Source organism: Odocoileus virginianus, chromosome 5 (genome assembly GCF_023699985.2).
Source record: "Odocoileus virginianus isolate 20LAN1187 ecotype Illinois chromosome 5, Ovbor_1.2, whole genome shotgun sequence".
Taxonomy (NCBI): Eukaryota; Metazoa; Chordata; class Mammalia; order Artiodactyla; family Cervidae; genus Odocoileus; species Odocoileus virginianus.
The window spans coordinates 4,855,801-4,876,010 of NC_069678.1; the positions used below are offsets into that span (position 1 = coordinate 4,855,801).

Below are 20,210 nucleotides of genomic sequence, written 5' to 3' on the forward strand. Positions count from 1 at the left end.
CAGGAAGTCCTGAATGTACAGAGACTTTGTGGTTTAGACCTCAGAGCTTCCTGCCAGAGCTTGACAGGGTTTAACAAGTCTAAGAAGCTGGGAGAAGGCGGGGGGGACCAGGACCGCAAACAGCGTGGTGCCAACATTGCAAACCAGGTGCCTTCTCACCATCTACTGCTTTAGAACCTTAACTGTAAACTGTTTTTTTTTTTTCTCCCCCACTTCCCTCAAAGTACAACTAGCATGACTGCCAGCTGAGGGCGGGGGGGGGGGGGGGCTGACCTTTTAATCATGGTCACTTAAGACCTGGGGTTTGCTTCGACCGAGCTGTGTCTCAGCCTGCCCCTTTGGCATGTTCTCTGACAGGCTCGTGGCGCCTCCAGTCTTTATGGACCCCCCTCTTTTCAAGGATGGTTCTACAGATCACCATGAACATGTCTGAAGAACCAAGGAAGTGAAACTGCAAATGAGGTTATGTTTTCTGGTGCCTCTTGTTGAAGTTTGTGCATAGAGATTTCAATTCCTTATACAAATCTACCAATAGGCCGTGGGTCCAGCTTTGCACCTGGAACCTGCGGAGTGGATGTCAGTTGTTCTGGTGGGGGATTAAGGGGAACCGGTTGAACTGGGATGGCCAGATTTGGTGGCGGGGTCATACTACACCAAATAGCCTCTTTCCCATTCAGCACTAGATGACACCTGGGGTCAAGTCAAGGCTTTTATTTCACTGCTACTCCCAATACAGTGAGCAAGTGTCCACCAGGCACATAAGAAAACCAAGAGTGTCTCAAGCAGGAAGCTGCTTGTACAAGACACGGCCACAGTGACTGCTTGACATCAGACACAGGCACGTGCTCTGAGAGGGAACAGGGAGACCTCTAGGATTCTGCGCTCTATCACCCAGTCCTAATGTGCGCACTTTTATTGTTTCTTCCCTTCCTGGTGAAGTGGTGATTGGGGAAGGGGGCCAGAGACTCCAGACGTCAGACCATGTGGCTGTGTTAAAAGGCACAGGCTGTGGCTCACGTGGTTGTGGCTCACGGGCTGGGGAGGCGACCATGGTCTGTTTGGAGAGCACCCTTGCTGGAGGATGGAGGTGTGGGTGTGCACACCCAGAGTAGAGAAATCCCACCCTGCCTTTTATGGGAAAGGACGGGTATTCATCTCTTTTGATGAGAGGAAGAGGACAGCCACGGCACAGAGTTAGGAGTTTTCTTCGGCGTCACTGGGAGGTTTCGTTTGAACACGAGGCTTGGGGAGGGGAGGGCCTTTTTGCTGGTGAACTTGTGTGCCTGGCGTCGGAGGAAGCCTCTTCTGCTGGGGCTGGACACGGGGGCCAAGAGGCCGGGGACGATGAGCGGGGGGCTGAGAACGATGACCAGGTACTGGAGGAGTTTGGGACATGCCTGGATTTGCAGAAGTTGAGACTGGAATCTGGTGAGGCTTCCGGCCTCTTTCCTCAAGGGTTGCTTTCTGTGCTGTTATCTCCAGCTGCTCATCTGCAAGGATCAAAGAAGAGTTCTCTGAAGAGTTCTCTTGGCAAAAATCAGGATTGGTGTAACAATATTGAGTGCACCTCCTGTGTACACCACAGCGTGCTAGCTGCTCTGGGGGGGATATGATGAGAAGGCAGAAGCCACCTCTGCTCTCCAGAGATTCCAAGTCTTGAGGGGGAGGACAGAAAGACCCACAGCAAGATAGAGGGACAGCCCAGGGCGTCAGAGAACTTAGGAAGTCAGAGGCAAGGAATGCAGTGGAGAACATGATGCCTGGATCTCCAGGGAGCAGAGAGGGCACTTAGACCCCAGTCCTGACTCTGAGTCATCCCAGGTATCACACCCTAGCGCCGCTCAGGGTCAGAGGCCTTATAATAGGATTGAGGAGTCAGAGAGGGGCTCCCCTGGTGGCTCAGATGGTAAAGAATCTGCCTCTAGTGTGGGAGACCCTGGCTCAATCCCTGGATCAAGAAGATCCCCTGGAGAAGGGTATGGCAACCCACTCCAGCGTTCCTGCCTAGAGAACCCCACAGACAGAGGAGCCTGGCAGGCTACAGTCCATGGGGACGCAAAGAGTCAGACACGACTGAGTGACTGACAGACACAGTCAGAAAGAATGTTAGTAACCACCTGCCTTCAGATAGGTCTCTGCGTGAGATCCACCTTTCACCCACTTCTGTAATTCACCCACATTCTGGTGAGGGGTTGGGACATACACAAGGGGCTGTTTAGTCCTTAAAAACATATTAGTGTCTCAGAAATTCATAAGCCAGCCCCATGCTCTTGGACTTGGAAGAAAAATTCCTCCTCTGGTCACTCACCTCTCTGGGATTTTCTGTTTTCTGTAATGGCAATCCATGAAGACAGGCCTACAACTCAGAGTAATGTCATTTTCCCTTTGCTGTTTTGAAATCACAGAGGAAACCTTTGAGGATGCTCAGGAGCCGTAGGCCTGGAGGGCCCCGGTGGCCCCTCTGGCCCCCTTCGTGCTACAAGGCAGGTATTTCCTACCCTGAGCCCAAAGCCATCCTCACGGTGTTCTCTAGAAAGCCAGAACGAGGACGCCCTCCCTGCGGTGGCTGGCTGCTCACGTCAGCACAGGGGTGCATGGTTTAGGAAACACGTGCCCTCTGAGCACCACCCTGTGACTTCAGGTGAAAGTGAAGTGAAGGTCGCTCAGTTGTGTCTGACTCTTTGTGACCCCATGGACTATACAGTCCATGAAATTTTTCTGTCCAGAATGCTGGAGTGGGTAGCCGTTCCCTCCTCCAGGGGATCTTCCCAACCCCAGGGATCAAATCCAAGTCTCCCGCATGGCAGGCGGATTCTTTTCCAGCTGAGCCACAGGGAAGCCGGAGCAGCCTCCTCCGACTGCTGGAAATCCAGGCCTTGGGTGACTCTGAACGCGAAGGCTCAAAGCCAAACGCCAGGTTTTGGTGAGGAGATGCTGGAGTACTCTGAGCACAAAAAGTGAAACGCACAGAAAGGGAAAAACATATCTTCTGTGCCATCTCTGGTGCCTTCAGGAGGCAGAGGTGGTGCCATGAGGCCATGCAGAGGACTTTGAGTCTCAACCCCAGGTCCCAGCTATGGGGCCATGGGAAAGCCTTTTTCCATCCTTGGACTGAAAGCCAGAGCTGGCCATTTGCTTACTGCTAGTCTGGTCACCCGCTGTTTTGTTCATTTGTTTTTAGAACACTTATTCCCCATTTTCTAGGTATTAGGTACCATTGCTAAGTGCCTGTGATGGCTCAGACACAAGCACTCTTCTTAGATAGCCTAAAGTCAACAAGCGGCAGAAACCAGGACAGCAGATCACAATGTCAGTCTCTGGTAAGGGCCCAGGGCCACTAGAGAGATGCAGACAAAGAGCCATGAGTTCTGGGAGGAAGAGAGGGGTGTGGCCAAGGGGCTGACCCCTCAGGTTGGCTTGGACAGACAAGGTGGTCATCAAAGCTCTGTGCAGCCCACCCACGCCCGCAACTCCAGCCACGGCCCACATTGCTCCACGGCTGCATGGAATCCCTCCAGCCTCAATGTTCTCCTCCCTCACTGCATCTCCTGGTTACTCAGCACTAGGCCAGGACTAGATGAAGCAAACAGCCACCCAGAGCACAAAACCAAAGGAGGCCCCAACCCCTGGGGCTGTGCAAGGGCAGGGTCAACCCTGGAGGTGGAGGTCTTCTCAACTTTTGTATCCAGGGATCCTTGTTCACCTCACCCTTGTCCTAACTCAGCCTACTGGCCATGGTATTTGGGACAAAGCATTTAACCTCACTGAGCTTAAACTTCAGCTGAATGAATATTATCTGTCTCATATGATCATGCAGAAAGTTGGATGAGATATTGAATATAAAGCACCATATTAGGGAGTGAGGTTCAAGAGGGGATGGGACATGGGTAAACCTATGGCTGATTCATATTGATATATGGCAGAAACCAACACAACACTGTAAAGCAATTATTCCCCCAATTAAAAATAAATACATTTTTAAAAAGCATCCCATTACAGATTAGGGTCTGGCACAGACAACTGCTTTGTCAACATGAGTTGATCATCATGTTGGTCATTTCAGCCTCATGAAAGAGCAGTTGTTTTGCCACCGGGTGGCATGTGAGGTCCAAGCATGTGTTCTTTGACTCAAGCAGTGGGGCAGGAGCCTTTGCAGGGGGAATGGGGATGGAAAACTGCCTGAGTCGGGCCAAGAAGTGAGGAAACCGTGTGTGCTTATGGGACTAACAAACAGCTCTGGTCCACTGGGGTGGAGGGTGCGGGAGAAAGGGAGGTGGAAGCTTGGGCCCATGCTGGAGCAGTGGCCTGAGGGAGACCTGAGGAAAGAAGTCTAAAGTAAGGAAGATAAATCCAAAGGTGGCCCAAGGCCACCACTGCCTGGGGAGGTGCAGACCAGGTCTTTGTTTGGGCGGTTGCAGAGGCAGCTGGCCTGGGAATGCCAGGCTCACTCCAGGGAGAGACCCCACATGGGGGGACCCAGTCCTGCTGTGAATGTGAGCTTGTGCAGAACCTGAGGACCTGTCCACCTGGCCTCACGTCCTGCTGATGACTGGACAGCCCCTGCTGGACTCACCTGTAGCATCTCTCCCTAACACCCTCATTACAGTGTCCATAGAAATATCATTTTCTGAACACACTGCTTTGGGTGGCCTGGATGCTCCTTGAGCCAGCTCCTCACGAGCATAACGTTTTCTTTCTTAGTGGGTTGTCAGGACTGATTCAAGGAAGAAACACTCACAGCCCTGACACCTCCTCTTGGAACAGTGAATTGGAAAGGGAATAGAAACACCCAGTTTTAGAACAAATGTGCTCCTGTGAGTCCCCAGTGAGTGTCCTGAAATTTTACCTGTGTTCCTAGGAGACTGGTCCTGAACCCAGCCTGGCCACCCCCGCTCAGGAGAAGACAAGATGTTGGTTCATAGACATGGTGTTTTGAAGCTAATCTTTCTATCCACATAGATACACATGGCTCATTCAAAGCATGTCCACATAGCTTTGCACCGAGTCAGCTTCAGCTGGTGGATTCCAGTGAGGCCAACCTGGACTGAGCGTCTCAAATCTCCCCTATTGTCACCACTGAGAATCTGTTTTTCAAAACTCAAGCTAACCACAAAATGGAACAAACTAACCGCCGGTGAAGGCCCTGACATTCTGAAACTACCCATCTCCAGTCTTTTCTTTCCAGACTCTGGGTGCCAGCCCCATGAGCAGTTTCCACGGGGATTTCACCTGGGCCTGCGGTGGGACAGAAGAAGGGGGAGCTTACCATCTCTCCTGTGGCTCTGTTTTCTCCTCCTGCTGATGTAGCAGATGAGTAGTGCCACGAAGATGAGCAAGACGATGCCTCCTACACAAATGCCGATGATGAGGTACAAATCCAGGCCTTCATCTGCAAGAGGAACAGATGCGGCATGGATGGGAGGTCCTGGGGAGAGGGACCATTTCATTGCCCTGGCCGAGGATTCAAGGACTCCTGCCTCCCATCTTATGGATGAAAGAGTTTGATGGGACTTCTCAGCCTCATGGAGGCTAAGCTTATGGAGGCTGGTGAACAGGGTCAATACTTCAAGGAGTCCAGGGTTCAAGATAAGCCCCTTTCACAAGGCTCCTTCGAGAGCTCTTCTCCTGTACCAGAAATGCCTGATTCTTTGTGAGCCAAGGCTCTGTCCCTTCTCAAGGAGGTTGTCACAGAAATTTAGATCTGAGAACGAGGTTAGAGAAAATCTAACATAATCTCTAGTTTCATGCACAAGGAAAGAGGAAGGATAAGTTGCCTGAGGTCACACAGCATCCATTCCCGAGTGGTTCCTTTAAGCAGCCCCTCATCTTCATGTTTCTGCACTGTTTATCCAGCTTCATCTCTGGTTGCCCTCCTACATCATGACTGCTTTTTCCTCATTCTCATGACCAGGTAGTTCCCAAAGACAGGATCCATGTTTCATGTGTCCAGCCCAGCTCTCTAACCTCAAAGCCAGCACCCTCTCCCAGATTTTCCCTGGCCTGTGAGAGAAACTCAGACACACAGTGAGTTAGCCGCAGCAGTGAACTTGATCTTCAACTCACAAACCTTCAGCTGCTATAATGCAACGAGAATAACAATGACTATGTTAAGAGAAATCAATTTGAGTGCAGGCTTTTCTAGGTAGGAGCTGTGTGACCTTTGGCCAGTTACTTCACCTCTCTGAGCCTGTTCCTGACTTTGAAAAAATGGAGATAATGAATTTACATTACAGGTGGCTGTTGGAAGTCAATCAGATAATGGATGTGAAAGTGCTTTATAAAGTGTGAAACTACACACAAAGATGGGGGCCTGCCTTGACTACAGTTCTGGGCACTGGCACTTCTGGGAGCTGTTTCCTGAGAGGGATGCTGGGCCATCTGCCCATTTGTGAGTCACAGTAGTCAGAGAGTCAGCAGCTGGGGCCAGGGGTCAGGGGACTTGTCCATCCTGAGAATGAACAGAGCTCAGCCCAGCATCACAAGGAAACCCTTCTCCAGCCAAACATTCTTGGGAAGATACTGTTATACATGAAGCCCAGGATGGGCCCCAGGAGCAAGCTCAGAAACCAAACTAAACAGGTGTTCAGACTGCAGTGGTTTGTTAATCCTTGCTTTTCTTCCTAAGTGTATCTCTCTCTCACCCATTCTTTGCCTGCTGGTTATATAGACTTTCTAGGCTCTGTGGATGAAGGGGCTTCCATCAGGAAAGCAGGCATAATCCTAACCTGCTGTGAAACTGGACTGGGAAAAGCAGAAGGGCCCTTCAGGTTCTGTCTGCTTGGAGGAAGGGTCAGGGCTATCAGAATCCACCTTGGGCTCAGCCAAGGACTTCCCACGGTCTGACCTGGGGGGGGGTTGGGGGCAAGCCTAGGACCAGTTGAGGAACATGGGGCTAAACCATGCAGACACCAGCTTGTCTCCTCAGAGTCCTCAGACAGGACAAGCATGCCCTTATCTGGGCATACTTGGGAATGTAGGTGTGCCCCACACAGTCTGTTCACAGATTTGTCCAGCATGGCCTCTGGGTGCTTTCTGTGGGGAAGGTTCCAGCATGTCTCAGAGGTAGCTATGTCCTTACAGTCACTGAATCCAGCCACGCTCCTTCCTGCACTCCCTCTCAGAGATAATATGCCCATGAATTCATGAGGTAGAGTCCTTTCTCGTGTCCAAACCTGCTCCCTCCTCCTACTATTTTGATTTTAAGTACATGCTTATCTGTTTTGAGCCAAGTGGTTAATCGTGTCATTGCTCCTCTCTGCCTTGGTCTTTTAGGATGATGCATCTAGAGCCACTTTAGGGTCTTCAAGAGCAAACTTGTCCTCCCCAGACTTGCCCTAGGTATTCCTCCCATCTCTCTAGTGCCCCTTCCCCCAGCTGGCTCCCCCAACTCTGCACCACAAGGAGGTGACAGGAAGGTTCCAGTCTTCGAGCCCCAGCTCCCCCCAAAGCCCTTCCTCTCTTCCTCCATCCATAATGCACACACATTTTTACACTGCTGGGATCTAGTTAAAATACACATGAAGTAGCATTACCAGATAAAATACAGGAGATGACTAGTTAAATTAGAAATAAACAATGAATAATGTTTTAGTATAAGGGTGTCCCATGCAACATTTGGAGCACACTTATACTGTCTTTTTAGGGACTTCCTCGCCAATCCAGTGGTTAAAACTCTGTGCTTCCAATGCAGGAGGTGTGGGGTCAGTCCCTGGTTGGGGAACTAAGATCCTGCATGCCACGCAGAGTGACCAAAAAAAAAATATTTACACTGTTTTTTGTTATTGTTTTTTTCAATTTGCTAAATCTGGCAACTCTAATTAAGAGAATCCTGAAAGGGGATAAGAGCTTGTGAAGTCGAGGAGGGGCTACCTCAGTCACTGTGCCTTAGTGAGGGGGGGCATGGAGGGATGGCTGGGAGGCAGAGATTTCATAGGAGGTGACGTGACGCTGGTCTGAGCACGTGACTTGTGGCCTCTAGGACGGTCCCCACCGAGCCCTGCCTCCTGAGATTTCTACCTGTGTGCGACCCCTTCTGATTAAATGCGGGCCGGGCTTACTGAGCGGCTCCTGAATGAAGAGAGCACAGCAGTGGTGATGGGACCCGAGGCCAAAGACCTGGCTTTTGCGCCAGGCCCTTACTGTTGCTCTTTCTCAAGGGGCTCTGAGGGAAGTGGCTGCCATATTGTGAGGCAGCCGGATGCCCGCCATGAGTAAACTTGGGAGTGGGACCTCCCTCAGCAGTGCTTCTACCTGACTGACCTGACTGCACCCCTGCTGGAACCTTGATGATAGCTGCATGAGTGACTCTGAGCCAGAACCATCAGCTAGGCCAGTCCCAGATTCAATGTCTCACAGAAACCGTGAGATTACTATCTTCAACACTGTTTGCTGTTTTAAGCCACTAAATATGGGGTCATTTGTTACACAACTGATAACTAATTCAAAGTATATATTAAAATCTTACTTCTGACTTCACACCAGCTCAGGGTTGCTTCCTAGGATAACTGACCAGCCAAAATTGCTATAGAAACTAAGGAAATCTGGCCAGATCACTGTTTCTTTCTTTTTTTTTTTTTTTTTCAGTTTCCTTTCCGGGGATTGACCAGACAGCACTGGAAAGATAATCGTGGAGTATTAGATGAGTAGACTCTTGGGGATCACAGGGCTTATCTTCTTTGTGGCCCAGGAGGCTGAAGCCCAGAAAGAGGAAGGAATTCTGTCCAGGCCATCCCGGTACATTTAGACAGACCGAAACTAGAAGTCCAGACCCCAGTCTCTCAGGCCAGAGCAGGCCATCTTTCAAAAATTACTTTTGGGGGTCATGTCAAGTTGGGGACCAGGAAGGAACTTAGACCCTTGAGATTTCAGAACTTTCTGTGCTGAGCACTCTGCTCTGAGGCAGTAAGAGCATTGCCCACCTGGGTTCACTGTCCTCCCCGGCCTCAAGCTTGTCCTCTCTCCAAGTCCTTCACTTCCTGAGTTTCTAGAAGGAGCCCTTCTGCTCCTGTCTCTGATAGGAGGTGCTGACCATCTCCCCTCCAGAGAGGAATCCTTCTTGCTCCCTTCTCCATCATTGCCCTGGGGTCACAGTCATGGTCCCTGACTAGCTGAGAGACTGTAGGCAAGTCAGTTTGCCTCTCTGGCAAGGGGCAGTCTGTATGAGATAACCATTTCAGCTCCTTTTATCTCTTCAACTCAGCAATTCTTTCTCCTAGAAGAGCACCTTTTTAATTACCTGAGGTTAGACCATGCTCTGTGAGAAGAATCCCAAGATGGGTAAGCATAGAACACTACCTCCTCTCTCCTCTAAGCCTTCCCTTGGAGATTTCCAGGAGAAAGAGGGGTGTTTTCAGTTCTCACCCTGAGCCTAAGTGGCCTCCCAGGCCAGGCACCCAAGCCCTGGAGCAGTCCTTGCCTGTTCGGCCGTAAAGGCTGGACTGTGATGTGAACTTGTGGCGCCTGATCAGTGCCCACCACGCACCTGGACATGTGACGGTCACCATGCTGACTTTCTTATCAACATGGTTATGCGCCACGCACTTGAATGTTTTATTCCATTTGGTGTTCCACTTGTAGGTGATGAGCCTCTGATGACCTTGTTGGACAGTGCTCTTATTTAAAAACAGTTCTAATTTAGGATCACTTCCGTTTTCTACCTTGCAGCTCACAGTTCTGTTGGTACAGGTCCAGTTAATTTCAGGTCCTGAGAGCATCTCTGAAAAGAAAAGAAAGATCCAATTCAAGTCAGGCAACTTACTGATTGTAGAAGATATACCTATTTAGAGAGGGGAAATGGAGTTAGTTGGGGACCAGGAAACAATTTCAAAGATCCCTAGCAATTTTTAAAATATCATTTCTATTTTATGTTATTTATATAGCACATTCAGAATAAATTTATTTCTGATAATTATAGATATATCAGTAAAATATACATGATATTCTCAGACAGTATAGTGTCTACCTGCAATGTGGGACACCTGGGTTTGATCCCTGGGTTGGGAAGATCTTCTAGAGAAGGAAATGGCAACCCACTCTGGTACTCTTGCCTAGAAAATTCCATAGATGGAGGAGCCTGGTGGGCTACAGTCCATGGAGTCACAAAGAGTCGGACATGACTGAGCAACTTCACTTTTTTCTTTCTTTATACCTTAAAATGCTTTCACGTATATGATATCATTTCATCCTAACAAACAGAGAAGATGATGTTTTTCTTCCTGTTTATAGATGAAGTACCCAAGGGTCTGGGAGGGTTAAATGGATGGTCCAAAGGTACCCACTAACAAATGGCAAATCGGGAGAGGAGCTCACCCTCCCAAATTCAAGTTCAGTCATACGGTTAAGAGGTTTACCGTGTCCTGATCCCCACATGGCACAGGAGTCTGTGGGGGGATGGTGGGTTGGGAAAAATGCTTTAAGAGCAACTGGGAACCTGACCCTGGAGAAACTGGTATGTGTGTAGCCTGGGGCCTTGGTCACAAATGAAAACTCCCTCCTCCTTCCCCCGGCATATCCTGGGAGCAGTGGTGCTGCTCAAGCTCTGGACAGACAGAGCCCCTTCATCCTCCCAGAGCTGCTGGGCCACTCCCCACACCTCACTGGTCCTCACCCACAGATAAGGATGAGAAAGACGTTCCCCACCTGTACAGCAGGACTGACAGCTGACAAAGCCCTGGCACATGGATAGGCTCTGGCAATACTGGTGGTAGGGCTTCCCAGGAGGCACAGTGGTAAAGAACCCACCTGCCAATGCAGCAGGCACAAGAGACATAGGTCGATCCCTGGGTAGGGAAGATCCCCTGGAGTAGGAAGTGGCGCCCCACTCTAGTATTCTTTCCTGGAAAATTCCATGGACAGAGGACACTGGTGGGCTTCAGTCCATGGGGTTGCAAAGAGTTGGACATAACTGAGCAACCGAGCACACACAATACTGATGGTGGCTGTTATAATCACACACGCTTGCCTCTCCTTTTCTGACATGCTAATATTCGAAGGCTGTGTCATGAAAGAAAAAGCCCTGGCCTTGGAGTCATTTGGACCAGGTTCAAATCGTATTCCACCACTTGTGAGCTGTGACCAAATTCTGCCCTTTTTCTCACCCTGCCTTCCCTTCCTTTCCTCAGATTTGCCCCCTCTTCTCAGCATCCTTCCATTCATCATGCATTTTTTTTTCCTTAATGATTTCCTCCCTCCCTGACTCCCAGACAATCATATCTTCCCCATGAACTTTCTCACCAAATTTCATTTCTGTCCCAGAATATAGGTATGCAGAAATTAAGTGTTTTTCCATCCAGAGATTCAGTGTGACCCCAAATGAAGAGGGTGGAAAAACATCACCGTACGCCAAGACAGGGTCAGTGCATGCTCTAGGAGTTGAGTTGAGGAGTTTGTCTGTGTTTTCAAAATGGAAATACTCTTTTTTTTTTTTCTATTTATAAATCTACATGTTGCTGTGCAGTTGAAACTAACACAGTGTTGTAAAGCAATTATCCTTCACTTAAAAATATGAGTAAAAAAAGCATACAAGTAAATCACATCACTATAAAAATTGATGAAATATCAAAAAAGTTTCAAGAAGATTAAAAATCACTTACAATTCTATCACACAGAGTCAATAATTACTAATGTTTCAATGCATCTAACAAATGTTTTCTATGCCAGCATACCATATATAAATAATGTTCTAAAAAATAAAATTGGATCATATGATTTTTTAGTCTGCCTTTTTCCCTTACTGATCTATTATGAAATTCTTTACTTTACGAACACCAATAAATATACATCTCCACCATCTTTTTTTAATGATGTATTCTTGATTTTAAGGGCTTCCCTGGTGGCTCAGTGGTAAAGAATCCGCCTGCCAATGCAGGAGACGCAAGCTCCATCTCTGCGTCAAGAAGATCCCGTGGAGGAGGAAATGGCAACCCGCTCCAGTATTCTTGCTGGGAAAATCCCATGGACAGAGGAGCCTAGCAGCCCATGGGATCACAGAGTCGGAAAGGACTGAGTGACTGAGCGTGCATACATTCTTGATTTAATCAGTAAGTTTCTAACTGCCGGGGACTTTAAGATCTTTCCAGTATTTCACTGACATAAACCACCCAGCTATGTGCAGCCACTTGAAAGCATATCTTTGTATACACGGTCTCTGTAAGACAGCTTTGTACAAGAGGCATGATTATCGAGTGAGGGTACATCTCATAGATGAACGCTCTCTGTTTCCAGGTTGCTAGGATGATCTTCTCCACTAACATCTGCTTTTAAGGGGACTTCCTCAGCTAATGGCAGCAGCCCCCTCATTAAGGAGTTGTGGGTACCAAGATTGGAAACAGAGAAGCTTGAAGGAACAAAGAGATGGAGAGAGCTCTAGCCCCGAGGAAACAGGTACTGTGTCCCAGGGGCCTGAGGCACCTATGGTTAGGTTTCCCTGAAGCCTTGTCCCATGAATACCCCATAGGGTCATGATTATGAAAATCAGACTCAGAGCAGATAGAGAATTTGCCCAAGGCCATGTGGCAAGAAATGGTGACTGGATCACAAATTGACATGCTGTGTAACATTTACACACACACACACGAGACGGCAGTTGTGTCATGGAAAGATCTCTGTCTTTTGGCAAAAGAGTGAGAATTTATTTTTGAGGTTGTGAAAACATTCTAAAATTGATTGCCGGTTTGGTTGTACAACTCTGTAAATACACTACAAGCCATGGAATCATATACTTTAAATGGGTGGATTTTTTGGTATGTGCATTATATCTCAATAAAGCTGATGGGGTAGGCGTGGGTCGGGGCAGGGTGAGGGCAGAATGTCACCATCCTTGCTAAAACCAGCCTTGGGTTTGGATCCTGACTTTGCTCCAGTCAGACCTCTACCTGTGTCCTCATAGTTGATAAGGGAAAAACTACCTCTCAGGATTGTTGGGAACCTTAAGTAAGAGCGTGTAGCAAAGTACATGACATATCATCAGTAGCCATTATTACCCAGGCAATACTAAATGATACATGAATGCGAAGCTCAAGTTTAAAACAGGATACTTGGCCAAAGTTATGACATCTGTGGTTCCCAGAGCCCACAACAGAGGCCCTTTCTGGCTGCATCTATCTCACCCCATTTCTGAGCTGTACTCTGTATTCTGGTGCCGGACTAGGTGTGGAAAGTTGTCATCTGCGGGGAGGGGGCGGGGGCTGCCAATGTCTGTGAGTGTTGCGGGTGGGGGCTGCCACCAGGTCCGCGTGCTCAAGAACAGAGCTGGAGGGTGACTTTACGTAGGAGGAGGGGGCCCTTCCTTTGGCAGCATTTCCTGTCTCAGGCACGGAAATGCTTATTTGCTCACTGAAACTCTGGCTTGTGTTCAGGCTCAGGTTCCATCTTCTTCTCCAAGCAAAGTTCAGCTTCTTCTTCTACTGTTATCCATGCCCTGCCAAGTGACCCCTGGACTTGCAACTGCAATGTCATTTCAATTCTACTTTCTTGTTCCTCTCTCTCAAACTCAAGCCACTTTGTTCATCCTTTTTCTACACATGACCCTCAGTGGAAGCATGCTTCAGGCACTTTATAGGCACCCTTTGGTCTAGGCCACTGGTTATCAGCTTTAGCTGTGCTTTAAAATCACCTGGGGAGTTTAGAGCCAACAATGCCCAGACCCTGAGCCAAGGAACTCTGATTTAATTGGTCTGGGATGGGACTTAGTACTGGTAAATTTTACTGTACCTCAGCTGATTCCAACATGAAGCCTGAATTAGGACTCATCAACCAGCCCCTTCCTGCTTCCCCTGGATTAAAGCAGCAGCCCCCTGTCTAGTCTTCCATCTTTCATCTCCCACAGTTACTACTGCTAACCCAGTACATGCATAGACAGACAGAGCCACATCTTGTGTATTTTCTACAGATACCAGCAAAAACACCTTCTACCTTTGATCATGCTAATGTTGAGCAGATTAGAAACCACTCATCCTTTAATGCATTATTCCTTTCCTGCCTTACCACCACTCCTTCAGGACATCAGGGCTTGAAATTGTCTCTCTGGACAGAAGACCCACTGCCCTTCAATCAGCCTCCCCTTCCTAGCCCCATAGCTTATCCTTCATCATCCACCTGAAATGGCCACCTTTTTCCCCTTCTGCCCACTGATTCCCCTCCTCCTAATTAATGCCATCTCAATCTAGATCCTTCACTCAAACCAGCATCCCCACCACCTCTGGAGAGTTGAAGTGTGTAGACATGAGGGTCTATTAGCTGTGGAGTCTATCTCTCCCACAAGACTGGAGCTTGCATCGAGGTAGGAGGAATGCATTCAGTTTCCTTTAGGGCTCCCCAAGGCCAACATCTGGGCTGGGGACCTTGCATAAATGTTACTCTTTGGCTTGCTAAATAGCACCCATTTTGAGATGGAGGAATTTAGGGATCAAAGACTTACCTTGAATCTTCAAATCAAAGGTTTTGCTCAGTAGGTTTACTCCATTTGAATTATATACCCCTACCTTATAGAGATCACTATCGTTTCTCATCAGAGTTTTAATTTTCAGAGTTCCATTTGTAAACATATCATATTTGTCCATTTGGTCGTAAAGTGGCTTGTCTTTCCTGATTCGTGCAATCTTCTCTTTGTTTTTGTTCCATTGTATATCTGCTACCTTATCACTCCTTTGAAAACCAGGAATGTCCAGGATGAGGTCATGATCCAGGGCACCCCAGACGACAATGCTTTCAGGGTCTTCACCTACAAAAAGCAAGACAGTTGCTGAGGTGACTTGCTACCAAGCAAAAGCAGGGCTGTGACCTTTCTGACTTTTACGCTCAGTTCAGGGTCTCCAACGGAGCTTCTAACAGTGAGAGTGAAGACCCTCACACCAACTTACCTTTGGTGGGAACAGTGAAAATCAGAAGGAAGCTGGCTAAGATTTCACATGCGAGGTTCATCTTTGGGGATCGTTTCCTTCTGTGATTCTGTGCTCTTCTTGCAAAAGGAACTCAAGTAACATCAGTGGAATCCACCCCCTGTGAGCTTAACCACGTGCCTCTCTTTCTTGCTTCTTTACAGTAACATAGAAAACAGACGTACACACACACACTCACACACAAGCACATGCAATTCAGAAAACCAACCTGGCTGAGGTACTTCTTTGCCAAGCAGGGCAAGTGAGTGTGTCTTCTTATCATGTTTTAATCCTCCCAGCAGCCTTGGGTGGGTTTTATTATGCTCGTCAAAGAGAAGAGGAACTAACAGACTAAGTAAGCCACTTAGAATCACCCTTCAGTTGACAAGGAGCCAGATTCAACCTTACGGCCCGCCTTCTATGCCCTCTACTGCAGTGTATGTGAAAAATTATTACTATTGAAATAGATAAATTATTCCTATCAATCAATAAGACAAATGAAATTTGGTTTTTAAAATGAACAAAGAATACAAACAAGCAATTTGTAGAAGAAATACATTACAGAAAAAATGTCAATAAATGTATGAGAAGACATCTAATGCTACAGATATATATATATAACAGCTATTATACGTAAGTCATAAAACACCATCTTCACATTCAAATTGGCAAAGTTAGAAAAGATAGTGATTTACATTATTGATGGGAATGTTGGGAGAAGCAGGCACCTTCATATAATACTTGAGGGAGTATAAAGTATACTTCCCATGGGTGGGATTTGGCAGTTTCCACTAAACTTTAAAATATATATATATACACATGTATATATATATATTTTACTTACTAATTTTAATTTGAGAAACCTATCTTTCAAAGATACTTGAATAAATGTGAAAAAATTCTGTCCAAGGATATTTGTTATAGCTTTTTTGGTAATAAAAATTTTCAAACAACTAGAATTGTGGTATATTCATATGATGAAATATTGGTTGAGTTAAAATAGAAAGAAGTAGCCCTAAGAGCATATTCTATGTTATATTGTATTGTATTATACTATAATAGTGTAGACATAGGAAGAAATCTGTAAAGACTCATGCCAAACTTTTCACAGCACTTGCCTTTCAGGACTTGGATTTGGAGGAGGCAAAAAGGAAACTTTCACTATTTTATCAACTTTAGTGAAGTTAGAAATTTTGATAATGAACATATTCCTTCTGTAATAAAAAGTGTTTTTAATAAAGGGTGCTTAAAACACATCTGTTCTAAAGCATATGCAGATCCTGAGAAACAATTTGCCTCTAGCTCCCTTACCTGTAAGCGGCTCACCCACTAGTCAGCTGCCAACCACAGCCTCCCAAGTCCTGGTCCAGACGACATGGTGATGGCCATGGTGCTCCCTGCCTTGGCCCTTCTGATAATTTTCCTAAGCTCTCATGGGACAAACGGAGAGCAGATGTCTGTTCTCTCTGAAATATTAATCAATCCTGCTCCTCTCACATCTCATTTAATTCTTTTTTTTTTCTTGAAACTTTAAATTTTTTATTTTGTGTTGGGGTATAGCTGATCAACAATGTCATCATAGTTTCAGGTGAATAGCAAAGGGACTTAGCCATACATATACCTGTATCCGTTCTCCCCCAAACTCCCCTCTCATCCAGGTTGCCACATAACACTGCCATCTCACTTAATTCTGAATGTTGAAGGAGCACGACTTCAAGGACAGAAACTGAAAAAGAAAAGGATCGATAAATCTATGTAAAATTTAAAACCTTTGTACATGAAAAGCCCTAAGAAACATTAAAAGACAAGGTATTGAAAGAGGCAAATTATTTGCATGATATGTAACAAAGGTTAATATCTTTGAAATCAAATTTTTCATGTAAATGTAGAAAGAAAACATAGACACCTTGATATTAAACTGGCCAAGGTCATCAAAGGACAATTCACCAAAAAAGAAGCACGATTGAATAAACCTATGAAAATGGAGTCGACTTATTAACAAGCAAAGGAATATAAATTTTAACAAAGGTGTATTTCCATCTTTTATTTAAAAATGAAAATATACAATGTCGATGATGGTAAAAACAGACATTCTTGAATATGGACAGTAGAAACACAAGCAGATGTAGAGTTCCTGGTAGACAATTTCTCAGTGTGAATTAGAAGCATCAAAAATATTCATATTTTGACCTAGCAAGTCCACAAGAATGATTTTATCTTAAAGAAATAATAAAAGACTTACAAGACTTGGCTAAAATTTATACCTTGTAGAATTTTTTATAACTCAGAATTGCAGATGATTTAAATATCTGAAAGGAGGAAATCTGTTAAACAAATCATGATATGAACCAACTAAACATGAGGAGAAAAAGATTACAATAAACAATATAATCCTATTTTTGTTTCTTAAAAAGCATTGTTTGTGTATCTTTTGGAAGAACATTCACTAGGGTGTTGGTCTCTGAGTGGTAGGATAATGCCTATTGTTCTGTTGTTCTTGGCTGTTGCTATTCTGACATCTCTGAATTGAACATATATTGCTTTTCAATTGATCTCTTTTTCATTATAAGTAGACCTTCTGCTTAGGTAAAAAATCCCAGGACAGAAGATGGGTACAGTTCCTGCCCTTGTATGTGTGAGTTTCCAGGGCAAATCCGCCGATGACTAATTCCAAATTTTCCCTCTGCATCCTCACTGCCCTCCTGGAGCTGTCTCTTGTTTTATCTTCACTGACTCTTCTTATCTAAACTAATACTCCTGGGGAAATAGTCAAAGAGAGCAAGAAGCAGGTGAAGGGGTGGAAGGCATTTTCACAGATCTATCCCTGGCTAGCGAAATACCTTCGGTCCCTGCTCCTGCCGTCCCTGCAATGTGTCAAGGGCACGCTCTCGGAGAGAATCAGATTCTGTTAACACTTTGGCAGTTCACACCCAACCGCACGTCCTGAATTGTCAGACATTAGAGCAGCGGGAAATTCAGGAAGTGATCTGGTCTCCTCTCCGCATTTCAGTTGAGGGTCTTGAGCCCATGGAGTTTCTAGGGTGTTCCTGTCCCCCTTGTCCGAGTCAGCAGCCTAATCCCCAGGCTCTGGGACAGTCTCTGCTTCCTACTTCAGGGTCATCTTTGCCTCTCACCCTTCATGTGCCCCCTCAACTTAGGAGTGACTAAGTCCAGCTTTGCCTTCCTACTTCATATCCGTCTCTTCTCTTTGGTACCTCGGCTTGTGCCCTCATTATACCTTCCCACCAGCTCAGGTGAGACATGCAAAACAGGAGGCAAGCAGGTAGCTGCTGCTGCTGCTAAGTCACTTCAGTCGTGTCTGACTCTGTGCGACCCCATAGACGGCAGCCCACCAGGCTCCGCTGTCCCTGGGATTCTCCAGACAAGAACACTGGAGTGGGTTGCCATTTCCTTCTCTAGTGCATGAAGATGAAAAGTGAAAGTGAAGTCGCTCAGTCATGTCCGACTCTTAGTGACCCCATGGACTGCAGTCCACCAGGCTCCCCCGTCCCTGGGATTCTCCAGGCAAGAGTGCCATTGCCTTCTCCGAAGCATTTTATACTAAAAATTGAGTATGTTGTGGCTTCAGTGCTGATGAGAAAGGCCACGTGTGTGAGTGTCTGCAGCCTGGTCCCGTTGATACTTGGCCTCACATTAGCATTGCATGAGCATCAGTGCACAGCTATGCTCACTGCCAGGCAGCGACTGGGTGTTCAGTCAAAGGCGGCCTCATGTAATCAGCCACCTATGTATGCTCCAAGGTGGGAGACCTCCGAATCTGAGCACCAAGTCCATCGCCCAATGTTATTTCCTCTGGGGCGAAAACTTGAGTTTCCTTTTCCTTCTGTGTTTCCCACCCACGCAGCAGACAGGAGAAAATCAGCCCACGGAAACAGTTCCTGTGTGAAATCTGGATGCCTGAAATGAGAGTCATTGAGACTGGAAGTCCCCCAGGGGGGTAAATTGCTCTGAGAGAAGATGGAATACACGTTTTGTCACTAGCCGTATAATCATGTGATTACAGAGAAGCGAGTTTTGAGCCAAACCAAGCCGGCCCACGTGTACCAGTTATACAGATCTAGGCAGATAGGTCCCGCTGGCGAGCCTGTTTCCACATTCTCAAGCTGACTATGAGTCAGATGAAGTGATGGGTGTCGGGCATCTAGGGCAGTGCCTGGCCCCTAGCAGACCCTCAACAAACATCAGCTTTCTTTCCTGTCTGCCATTACGCTCTGGATAAGGGGCCTACTTAAGAGAATAAGGGAAGGGACAACATCAAGACACTTTGCCTTCAGAAAAAAGTCCCGAAAGCTGGAAGCTCCCAGGGCTTCTGAACACTTTCCAACAAGAAAGCAGGGGACTTAAGACTGAGAAGACCTAGGAAACTATGATTTTTTTAGGGCACGTGTTGCTTTTAGCTGCTTTTTATTTTTGTAGCCTTCTTTCCTGTATTTATTTCTCGGGGTTGCTTAGCTGGATCGCCAGCAGGGCCTGTGAGCTTGTGAACTAAGCGGTGAAACAGAGCCCTTCTCAGCTGCTAGGCTGGGGGACACGAGCCCAGGTCACAAGAAGCTGGTGCCGGCTGAAGAACAGAGGAAAACAGACTGAGGGCCAGCACTTGAGGAGAGCAGGAAGGAGACCCCAGCTGGCTGAGCCCTGAGAAGGGTCCACAGTGGCTGGAAGTCCATACAACTCTCCAATAAACAGCAAAACACAGCAAATGCTGGTGGCATGAAGAGCTGAATAGGGAAGGTGAAAGAAGGGGTGATGTGCTTGGATTCGAGCTGGAAGACCCAGTTTAAAGACAGTTCTGACTTTGCCTACTTGCTAGCTGCGTGCTCCACACAGTCCCTCTTTGAGCCTCAGTTTCAATGAGTCTGAAATGGCAAGGGGGGGGGGGGCAGTCATTCTGCTTGCTCAGTTTTGCTCAAAAGGTTGTGGTGAGGGCCAGATAAGGTAACCAATGAAAATCTTACACGTGATGGTGAAAGTGGCCGTCAAACTCTTATGGGGATCTGTACCATTTTAGAGATGCAGACATAGAGAACAGATATGTGCGTGTGGAGGGCTGGGGAGTGGGATGAATTGGGATCGACAGTTTAATCCCCTGTGTGTTCAGTCACTTCAGTCCTATCCGAGGCTTTGCGACGCTATGGACTGTAGCCCACCAGGCTCCTCTGTCGGTGGGATTCTGCAGGCAAAAATACTGGACTGGGTTGACGTTTCCTCCTCCAGGGGATCTTCCCCACCCAAACGACCATGTGTAAAATAGGTGGGAAGCTGCTCTATCGCACAGGGAGCTCAGCTGGGTGCTCCGTGGTGACCTACACGGGT

General features: G+C 46.9%; 1 protein-coding gene across 1 annotated transcript; it reads right to left on the bottom strand.

The window, feature by feature from the left end:
• Positions 1-696: 696 nt before the first annotated feature.
• CD2 (CD2 molecule) lies at positions 697-15,002 on the bottom strand. The gene is made up of 5 exons (XM_020892333.2): positions 14,859-15,002; positions 14,417-14,719; positions 9,482-9,715; positions 5,267-5,389; positions 697-1,490 (listed from the first exon to the last, which is right to left on the bottom strand). The coding sequence occupies exons 1-5, from the start codon at positions 14,917-14,919 to the stop codon at positions 1,195-1,197; spliced, it is 1,017 nt and encodes a 338-aa protein (XP_020747992.2). The 5' UTR covers positions 14,920-15,002; the 3' UTR covers positions 697-1,194.
• Between the last annotated feature and the right edge of the window lie 5,208 nt (positions 15,003-20,210).

Excerpts from the sequence above, each read along its gene's own strand:
- CD2 (XM_020892333.2), bottom strand. The coding sequence starts at position 14,919 with ATGAACCTCGCATGTGAAATCTTAGCCAGCTTCCTTCTGATTTTCACT. Across the intron at positions 14,720-14,858 it reads TTTCACTGTTCCCACCAAAG|GTGAAGACCCTGAAAGCATT; the intron begins GTAAGTTGGTGT and ends TGCTTTTTGTAG. Across the intron at positions 5,390-9,481 it reads GGTGACCGTCACATGTCCAG|ATGAAGGCCTGGATTTGTAC; the intron begins GTGCGTGGTGGG and ends TTCCTCTTGCAG.